This window comes from Notothenia rossii (genome assembly GCF_949606895.1).
Source record: "Notothenia rossii genome assembly, chromosome: 10".
Lineage (NCBI taxonomy): Eukaryota > Metazoa > Chordata > Actinopteri > Perciformes > Nototheniidae > Notothenia > Notothenia rossii.
In genome coordinates, this window is record NC_136908.1 from 44,613,389 (window position 1) to 44,624,002 (window position 10,614).

General features: G+C 42.0%; 1 protein-coding gene across 9 annotated transcripts; it reads right to left on the reverse strand.

Moving 5' to 3' along the window:
* Nucleotides 1-222: 222 nt before the first annotated feature.
* LOC307022883 (uncharacterized protein) lies at nucleotides 223-3,094 on the reverse strand. 9 transcript variants are annotated; one of them, XR_013803505.1, is made up of 5 exons: nucleotides 2,831-3,094; nucleotides 1,636-2,155; nucleotides 1,461-1,543; nucleotides 1,187-1,246; nucleotides 223-1,095 (listed from the first exon to the last, which is right to left on the reverse strand). XR_013803505.1 is itself a non-coding variant. In XM_079655788.1 (4 exons), the coding sequence occupies exons 2-3, from the start codon at nucleotides 1,931-1,933 to the stop codon at nucleotides 1,476-1,478; spliced, it is 366 nt and encodes a 121-aa protein (XP_079511914.1). In that variant the 5' UTR covers nucleotides 1,934-2,155; nucleotides 2,831-3,094; the 3' UTR covers nucleotides 223-1,246; nucleotides 1,461-1,475. The 9 variants fall into 9 exon arrangements, 4 of the variants coding, with proteins under 4 accessions (XP_079511914.1, XP_079511913.1, XP_079511912.1 ...); XR_013803506.1 differs by having other exon boundaries at nucleotides 1,461-2,155; nucleotides 2,831-3,084; XM_079655788.1 differs by having other exon boundaries at nucleotides 223-1,246.
* Nucleotides 3,095-10,614: the final 7,520 nt, after the last annotated feature.

Below are 10,614 nucleotides of genomic sequence, written 5' to 3' on the forward strand. Positions count from 1 at the left end.
TTATTTTAACCTTACTATATAGCTATCATAACAATAATAACACAAATAATGATATCTTAATATTAGTAATAATAATGTTTTATATAATCTTTTTGTATTTTTACTTATAAACATGTTTGAAATATGTTGATTGTACAGATGTTTACATAGAGCATATGAGTGTGCTTAATTCTTCTTTCTATCACTATTACTTCCTCTATCAAGTAAAGACAGTCACAGTGATGCATTCAAGATCATTTATTCAAAAACAGCTGAAACATCAAATATAGGAAATAATATAAATATAACTACAGATATATAAAAAATACTGAAAACACAATACAGAGAGAACAATCAGATCCTGAAAAAAGAATTGAACCATATTATATTCTTTGTATTTCTGGACTTTATGATATGATGTATTGCACCTTAATATGTAATATTATAATTTAGAAGAAGATAGTGTATTGTTTTGTTATAGATTTATTTGATATCACCACCATCCATTATCTGAAATGTTTTTCACCTCATGTTATTGTATGGTTACTATTCTGCATTCTATTCTCATTTTAGTGATTTATACCCTATTACTTGGTATTTGTTTTTTTCTTTATTGTAGTGCAATAATTATATTTATTCTAGTATAGTATATAACATTCTAGTGCAGGCCCCAGCACCGACAAGATTGGAGTGGAGGACCTATAGAAATCCCTGAAATTATTATTATTCTTTATTATGAATTGAGTTTTTTGAGGGCATTAACCAAAACTGTTTTGTTATTGGCAGGAATGTCAGGACGGTGAAAAGGCTGATAGTTTAGGGGTCTCATTTTTGTTGCAGGCAAAACGTCTTAGTTTGTATGTTAATATGAAACTTAGTAGACCCAGGAAGTGGCGCATGCATGTGTGTATGTGAGGGTAGGTTAGGGCTTCCTTTTGTCTGCAATCCATCTGTCCCTTTCAGCATCATAGAAGTCCGACTGCTGGAACTCCGGCCACGTCATCTCCTTCTCCATGCCCTGTGCATTATATAAGGATAAGACTCTGGAGGGGCAGTAGATATACATCCCTGGGCAAGTCAGAGCTAAGGGGAAAGGAGGCACTGGGCAAGTCAGAGCTGTAAAACAAAGTAAAACATCATAGTTACATCAGATAAAATTGAATAAAGCTCTACGACTGCTATAATACAGTGACTCAGATATCCATACTTTCATCGAGGACAGTGTCTCCCTGCGCTTCCACAGGGGCCATATTATGTGGTGATGAATCTGGGATGATGAGATACAAACAGGCAAGTGACGTATACACATCGAAATTAAGAAGCAGCATTTAAGAAGTTGTAGAATTTTGAAGGAGACAGATTCAACATCCCCCTCTACAGCTCCTTGTCCTCCTCCATCACTAGGAGATTAAACAATAACATTTATTATGTCAATGTCATGTTCACCTTAAAGCAGTATTTGCATATTACTGTGAGCTGACCTGGAGTGCTGGATGTCAGAGTGGAGGTATCTGATGCAATGCAGCCTTCAGCAGGTGGTGGACAGGACTCAGCCCTCTGCTGCCTGAAGGTTGTACATCTTGCTGTTAGTGATGCACTTCACTCCTAAAACAAAGGCAGCATAACCATCAGCCCTGCTATCCCAGATCTGCTTACAGGTGTCTTTGGCCCTGGCTCCAAAGCCGACAGTATGTTCCCCCTCTGACGCCACTGGTGGGGCAGGCTTCCTGGAGCACAGGTACTTCCTCAGATCCTGAATTTCCTGGAAGCTTCTGGCGTAGTCCAGAAACAACAGCAGTCTGTCCTTGCTAGGCCCTCGGGGGATGAAGGTCCCACCTCTCTCCTCCTCGTCCACCTTGTCCATCAGGTAGAGGGTGTAGCCGACGTCATTCTCAAGGAGCCACCTGTACAGTTTCCCCTTATATTTTCCGAACTGTAGCACGTACTCCCCCATCACCTCGAGTCAGTCGGATACATCCCCTCCCCTCTGAAGGACCTCAGTGAGAGCATTTGTCCTCACATGCTCATGCTTCTGAGGGGCAGACTTGTCCTGAAGGGAATGATTTTTGTTATTCTCATACCCTCCTCTGAAGGGTCCTGTCGCAGGTGGCCAGATGGACCCTTCCTGAAGGACACTCATCTTTCCTGGGAAGAATATGGTTTTCTTCATTATCTCCTGCACACAGTAAAACACAATGCAAAATATGTATTAAGAAGTGCAAAACTCATCATACTGTTATACTAGCAGAATTATTCATTTCATTCATTCACGTTAACCAGGATTTGTATAGGTAACACATGTTATATTACATGATCAGACAGGCAGACAAACAAACAAACAGAGGGGCAGGTGGGCAGGAAGATTCATTATGTATTGCCCTGTCAATGTGAGTGAACTCACTTTATTTCATGTTTACATTTATTGGGATTTGTAATGACTAGGTAACAACTTTTCTATTACATGAACAGACAGACAGAAAAGCAGATGGGTAACATCTTTAGCCATAAAATAATAACAAAAGTATAATAGAAGATAGCAAAACAAAAGTCTTAAGACTGAATACTGTAGTATTTACCCAATTAAAATGTACTGTAGTAAGTAGAACTGCTGCAATGAAAAGAGTCAAATAATGACAGCTCTTTTGCCATGTGTAATGAGTAATAAATCAGCTGCTGTGAACGCTGACATTTACTGTAAATACATGACGTTAGTGTAACATTAGCTAACAAAAGTTACAGTACCTTAGCGCTAACAACACACAGAGTTAAAGACAATCTAACAACTATTGCAAAAACAGTGTAACAATATCATAAGTGTTAATTCAGTCGTAGAAAAAGAAGCCCCACTTACGTTTGACAAGTTTGACGTGATGTTAGAACTAGAAGTCGAATTATGTCGGTAATGTCGTCTCTATCTGTAAGATCCTGCTGCTGTTGCTCCGTCTCTCACTCTCTGTCACTGGAAACGGGGTCTCCTTACTTCTACCAAAAGGGTGCAACAGCGCGCCCAATTTCTCACTTGTGGCCAGAAATATATTGCAGTCACAGTATAAGAACTACCATAGAGAATGAATGGTAAAGTTAAGAGAGTTAGTCCTTACGATACGCGGTCCCCGCGCGAAAGGTCCCCGGCTCAAAACCGGGCAGAAACACTCTTCTTTGATCCTGATCAACTTCAAATAACTCAACCAAGAAAGTTTATCGGGAATCTAGACAGCATAAAAAGCACTTTCAGAAATATGGCAGTTCAGTCTTTTCAAGACAATTGTTGGATGAGCAAGAAAATTGTTTGTTGAGCTTGGCTTTTGAATTGTATGGCTTTGGCTCTCCGTGTATTCAAATCGATGAGGCATGTTGTCCTGTGAACTGAAAGTTGTTAATAGCATTTATGCTTAGCGTACTTCAATTCAACTTGGTAGCTTTGTCATGGATGATATACCTTACTTATAATGATGACCTTACGAAATTTCAGTTTCCATGGTTCAGCTACGCGCTTATCTGAAAGTGTTTCCAAGGGCCTCTTGGTGGCATCCTCGTTCATGAGTAGATAGATGCTTTCCACCTTTGGTGAATAAAGTCCGGCTGTTATTGAAAAATCTCCCCGTGGGGGAATCGAACCCCGGTTTTCTGCGTGACAAGCAGAGATACTGTCCACTATACTAACGAGGAATGTTCTAGCAAAAATCCTTGCACGTCAACACTAGGTGGTGCCCTTCGAGGAGTTACAGGTCATATCCAGGATAGCATTTGGGTTCAGTATACAGTTGCTGTTACGAAAGTCCATGACGCTGCAGCTGTGACTGGATCCAGTGTGAAATCTCTCCAAGTCTCAGAAATCAACATGTGGTTCGTCGTTTTGAAGGTTTACAATTTAATATCAATATTGCATCTACGCGCAAACATGTACTTAGCCTTTCAGCAGTTTCTGTATTGTAGTGGTCATCACGTTCACCTCACACGCGAAAAGCTCCCTGGCTCAAAACCGAGCAGAAACACTCTTCTTTGATCCTGATCAACTTCAAAGAACTCAACCAAGAAAAGTTATCGGGAATCTAGATAGAGTAAAAAGCACTTTCAGAAATATGGCAGTTGAATGTTGAGTCTTGTCAAGACAATTGTTGGATGTGCATAACAATTGTTTGTTGAGCATGGCTTTTGAATTATATGGCTTTGGCTCTCCGTGTATTCAAATCGATGAGGCCTGTTGTCCTGTGAACTGAAAGTTGTTAATAGCAGTTATGCTTAGGGTACTTCAATTCAACTTGGTAGCTTTGTCATGGATGTTATAATGACGACCGTACGAAAGTTCAGTTGCCATGGTTCAGGTACGCGCTTATCTGAAAGTGTTTCCAAGGGCCTCTTGTTGGCATCCTCGTTCATGAGTTGATAGATGCTTTCCACCTTTGGTGAATAAAGTCCGGCTGTTATTGGAAATTCTACCCGTCGGGGAATCGAACCCCGGTTTTCTGCGTGACAAGCAGAGATACTGTCCACTATACTAACGAGGAATGTTCTAGCAGCAATCCTTGCACGTCAACACTAGGTGGTGCCCTTCGAGGAGTTACAGGTCATATCCAGGATAGCATTTGGGTTCAGTATACAGTTGCGATTACGAAAGTCCATGACGCTGCAGCTGTGACTGGATCCAGTGTGAAATCTCTCCAAGTCTCAGAAATCAACATGTGGTTCGTCGTTTTGAAGGTTTACAATTTAATATCAATATTGCATCTACGCGCAAACATGTACTTAGCCTTTCAGCAGTTTCTGTATTGTAGTGGTCATCACGTTCACCTCACACGCGAAAAGCTCCCTGGCTCAAAACCGAGCAGAAACACTTTTCTTTGATCCTGATCAACTTCAAAGAACTCAACCAAGAAAAGTTATCGGGAATCTAGATAGAGTAAAAAGCACTTTCAGAAATATGGCAGTTGAATGTTGAGTCTTGTCAAGACAATTGTTGGATGAGCATAACAATTGTTTGTTGAGCATGGCTTTTGAATTATATGGCTTTGGCTCTCCGTGTATTCAAATCGATGAGGCCTGTTGTCCTGTGAACTGAAAGTTGTTAATAGCAGTTATGCTTAGGGTACTTCAATTCAACTTGGTAGCTTTGTCATGGATGTTATAATGATGACCGTACGAAAGTTCAGTTGCCATGGTTCAGGTACGCGCTTATCTGAAAGTGTTTCCAAGGGCCTCTTGGTGGCATCCTCGTTTATGAGTTGATAGATGCTTTCCACTTTTGGTGAATAAAGTCCGGCTGTTATTGGAAATTCTCCCGGTCGGGGAATCGAACCCCGGTCTTCTGTGTGACAAGCAGAGATACTGTCCACTATACTAACGAGGAATGTTCCTGCAGCAATCCTAGCACGTCAACCCTAGGTGGCGCTCTTCAAGGGGTTTCAGGTCATATCCAGGATAGCATTTGGGTTCAGTATACAGTTGTTGTTACGAAAGTCCATGACACGGCAGCTGTGACTGGATCCAGTGTAAAATCTCTCCGAGTCTCAGAAATCAACATGTGGTCCATTGTTTTGAAGGTTTACAATTAAATATCAATATTTTATCTACGATGAAACGTGTAATTAGCTTTTCAGCGGTTTCTGTAGTGTAGTGGTCATCACGTTCGCTAATCTAGATAGAGTAAAAAGCACTTTCAGAAATATGGCAGTTGAATGTTGAGTCCTTTCAAGACAATTGTTGGATGAGCAAGACAATTGTTTGTTGAACATGGCTTTTGAATTGTATGGCTTTGGCTCTCCGTGTATTCAAATCGATGAGGCATGTTGTCCTGTGAACTGAAAGTTGTTAATAGCAGTTATGCTTCGGGTACTTCAATTCAACTTGGTAGCTTTGTCATGGATGTTATAATGATGACCTTACGAAAGTTCAGTTGCCATGGTTCAGGTACGCGCTTATCTGAAAGTGTTTCCAAGGGCCTCTTGGTGGCATCCTCGTTTATGAGCTGATAGATGCTTTCCACTTTTGGTGAATAAAGTCCGGCTGTTATTGGAAATTCTCCCCGTCGGGGAATCGAACCCCGGCCTTCTGCGTGACAAGTAGAGATACTGTCCACTATACTAACGAGGAATGTTCTAGCAGCAATCCTAGCACGTCAACGCTAGGTGGTGCCCTTCGAGGAGTTACAGGTCATATCCAGGATAGCATTTGGGTTCAGTATACAGTTGCTGTTATGAAAGTCCATGACGCTGCAGCTGTGACTGGATCCAGTGTAAAATCTCTCCGGATCTCAGAAATCAACATGTGGTTCGTCGTTTTGAAGGTTTACAATTTAATATCAATATTGCATCTATGCGCAAACATGTACTTAGCCTTTCAGCAGTTTCTGTAGTGTAGTGGTCAACACGTTCGCCTCACACGCGAAAGGTCCCTGGCTCAAAACCGGGCAGAAACACTCTTCTTTGATCCTGATCAACTTCAAAGAACTCAACCAAGAAAGGTTATCGGGAATCTAGATAGAGTAAAAAGCACTTTCAGAAATATGGCAGTTGAATGTTGAGTCTTTTCAAGACAATTCTTGGATGAGCAAGACAATTGTTTGTTGAGCATGGCTTTTGAATTGTATGGCTTTGGCTCTCCGTGTATTCAAATCGATGAGGCATGTTGTCCTGTGAACTGAAAGTTGTCAATAGCAGTTATGCTTAGGGTACTTCAATTCAACTTGGTAGCTTTGTCATGGATGTCATAACGATGACCGTACAAACGTTCAGTTGCCATGGTTCAGGTACGTGCTTATCTGAAAGTGTTTCCAAGGGCCTCTTGTTGGCATCCTCGTTCATGAGTTGATAGATGCTTTCCACCTTTGGTGAATAAAGTCCGGCTGTTATTGAAAATTCTCCCCGTCGGGGAATCGAACCCCGGTCTTCTGCGTGACAAGCAGAGATACTGTCCACTACACTAACGAGGAATGCTCCTGCAGCAATCCTAGCATGTCAACGCTAGGTGGTGCCCTTCGAGGGGTTACAGGTCATATCCAGGATAGCATTTGGGTTCAGTATACAGTTGCTGTTACGAAAGTCCATGACGCTGCAGCTGTGACTGGATCCAGTGTAAAATCTCTCCGAGGCTCAGAAATCAACATGTGGTCCGTCGTTTTGAAGGTTTACAATTAAATATCAATGTTGCATCTATGTGCAAACGTGTACTTATCTTTTCAGCAGATTCTGTAGTGTCATGGTCATCACGTTTGCCTCACACACGAAAGGTCCCCGGCTCAAAACCGGGCAGAAACACTCTTCTTTTATCCTGATCAACTTCAAAGAACTCAACCAAGAAAAGTGATCGGGAATCTAGATAGAGTAAAAAGTATTTTCAGAAATAGGGCAGTTGAATGTTGAGTCTTATCAAGACAATTGTTGGATGAGCAAGACGATTGTTTGTTGAGCATGGCTTTTGAATTGTATGGCTTTGGCTCTCCGTGTATTCAAATCGATGAGGCATGTTGTCCTGTGAACTGAAAGTTGTTAATAGCAGATATGCTTAGGTTACTTCAATTCAACTTGGTAGCTTTGTCATGGATGATATACCTTACTTATAATGATGACCGTACGAAAGTTCAGTTGCCATGGTTCAGGTACGCGCTTATCTGAAAGTGTTTCCAAGGGCCTCTTGGTGGCATCGTCGTTCATGAGTTGATAGATGCTTTCCACCTTTGGTGAGTAAAGTCCGGCTGTTATTGAAAATTCTCCCCGTCGGGGAATCGAACCCCGGTCTTCTGCGTGACAAGCAGAGATACTGTCCACTATACTAACGAGGAATGTTCTAGCAGCAACCCTAGCACGTCAACGCTAGGTGGTGCCCTTCAAGGGGTTACAGGTCATATCCAGGATAGCATTTGGGTTCAGTATCGTTTGCTGTTACGAAAGTCCATGACGCTGCAGCTGTGACTGGATCCAGTGTAAAATCTCTCCGAGTCTCAGAAATCAACATGTGGTCTGTCGTTTTGAAGGTTTACAATAAAATATCAATGTTGCATCTACGTGCAAACGTGTACTTAGCTTTTCAGCAGTTTCTGTAGTGTAGTGGTCATCACGTTTGCCTCACACGCGAAAGGTCCCCGGCTCAAAACCGGGCAGAAACACTCTTCTTTGATCCTGATCAACTTCAAAGAACTCAACCAATAAAGGTTATCCGGAATCTAGATAGAGTCAAAAGCACTTTCAGAAATATTGCAGTTGAATGTTGAGTCTTTTCAAGACAATTGTTGGATGAGCAAGATAATTGTTTGTTGAGCAAGGCTTTTGAATTGTATAGCTTTGGATCTCCGTGTATTCAAATTGATGAGGCATGTTGTCCTGTGAACTGAAAGTTGTTAATAGCAGTTATGCTTAGGGTACTTCAATTCAACTTGGTAGCTTTGTGATGGATGTTATAATAATGACCGTACGAAAGTTCAGTTGCGCGCTTATCTGAAAGCGTTTCCAATGGCCTCTTGGTGGCATCCTCGTTCATGAGTTGATAGATGCTTTCCACCTTTGGTGAATAAAGTTCGGCTGTTATTGAAAATTCTCCCCGTCGGGGAATTGAACCCCGGTCTTCTGCGTGACAAGCAGAGATAATGTCCACTACACTAACGAGGAATGCTCCTGCAGCAATCCAAGCACGTCAACCCTAGGTGGCGCTCTTCAAGGGGTTACATGTCATATCCAGGATAGCATTTGGGTTAAGTATAAAGTTGCTGTTACGAAAGTCCATGACGCTGCAGCTGTGACTGGATCCAGTGTAAAATCTCTCCGAGTCTCAGAAATCAACATGTGGTCCGTCGTTTTGAAGGTTTACAATAAAATATCAATGTTGCATCTACGTGCAAACGTGTACTTAGCTTTTCAGCAGTTTCTGTAGTTTAGTGGTCATCATGTTTGCCTCACAGGCGAAAGGTCCCCGGCTCAAAACCGGGCAGAAACACTCTTCTTTGATCCTGATCAACTTCAAAGAACTCAACCAAGAAAGGTTATCGGGAATCTAGATAGAGTCAAAAGCAGTTTCAGAAATATGGCAGTTGAATGTTGAGTCTTTTCAAGACAATTGTTGGATGAGCAAGACGATTGTTTGCTGAGCATTGCTTTTGAATTGTACGGCTTTGGCTCTCCGTGTATTCAAATCAATGAGGCAGGTTGTCTTGTGAACAATTAAAGGTGGTTAATAGAAGTTATGCTTAGGGTACTTCAATTCAGCAAGCACTTGGTAGCTTTGTCATGGATGTTATAATGATGACCGTACGAAAGTTCAGTTGCCATGGTTCAGGTACGCGCTTATCTGAAAGTGTTTCCAAGGGCCTCTTGGTGGCATCCTCGTTTATGAGTTGATAGATGCTTTCCACTTTTGGTGAATAAAGTCCGGCTGTTATTGGAAATTCTCCCCGTCGGGGAATCGAACCCCGGTCTTCTGCGTGACAAGCAGAGATACTGTCCACTATACTAACGAGGAATGTTCTAGCAGCAATCCTAGCGCGTCAACGCTAGGTGGTGCCCTTCGAGGAGTTACAGGTCATATCCAGGATAGCATTTGGGTTCAGTATACAGTTGCTGTTATGAAAGTCCATGACGCTGCAGCTGTGACTGGATCCAGTGTAAAATCTCTCCGGGTCTCAGAAATCAACATGTGGTTCGTCGTTTTGAAGGTTTACAATTTAATATCAATATTGCATCTATGTGCAAACATGTACTTAGCCTTTCAGCAGTTTCTGTAGTGTAGTGGTCATCACGTTCGCCTCACACGCGAAAGGTCCCCGGCTCAAAACCGGGCAAAAACACTCTTCTTTGATCCTGATCAACTTCAAAGAACTCAACCAAGAAAGGTTATCGGGAATTTAGATAGAGTAAAAAGCACTTTCAGAAATATGGCAGTTGAATGTTGAGTCTTTTCAAGACAATTCTTGGATGAGCAAGACAATTGTTTGTTGAGCATGGCTTTTGAATTGTATGGCTTTGGCTCTCCGTGTATTCAAATCGATGAGGCATGTTGTCCTGTGAACTGAAAGTTGTCAATAGCAGTTATGCTTAGGGTACTTCAATTCAACTTGGTAGCTTTGTCATGGATGTTATAACGATGACCGTACAAACGTTCAGTTGCCATGGTTCAGGTACGCGCTTATCTGAAAGTGTTTCCAAGGGCCTCTTGTTGGCATCCTCGTTCATGAGTTGATAGATGCTTTCCACCTTTGGTGAATAAAGTCCGGCTGTTATTGAAAATTCTCCCCGTCGGGGAATCGAACCCCGGTCTTCTGCGTGACAAGCAGAGATACTGTCCACTACACTAACGAGGAATGCTCCTGCAGCAATCCTAGCACGTCAACGCTAGGTGGTGCCCTTCGAGGGGTTACAGGTCATATCCAGGATAGCATTTGGGTTCAGTATACAGTTGCTGTTACGAAAGTCCATGACGCTGCAGCTGTGACTGGATCCAGTGTAAAATCTCTCCGAGTCTCAGAAATCAGCATGTGGTCCGTCGTTTTGAAGGTTTACAATTAAATATCAATATTTTATCTACGCTGAAACGTGTACTTAGCTTTTCAGCAGTTTCTGTAGTTTTGTGGTCATCACGTTCGACTAACATGCGAAAGGTCCCCGGCTCAAAACCGGGCAGAAACACTTTTCTTTGATCCTGATCAACTTC

Coding starts and splice junctions, on each gene's coding strand:
- LOC307022883 (XM_079655785.1), bottom strand. CDS start 1,933: ATGGGGGAGTACGTGCTACAGTTCGGAAAATATAAGGGGAAACTGTAC.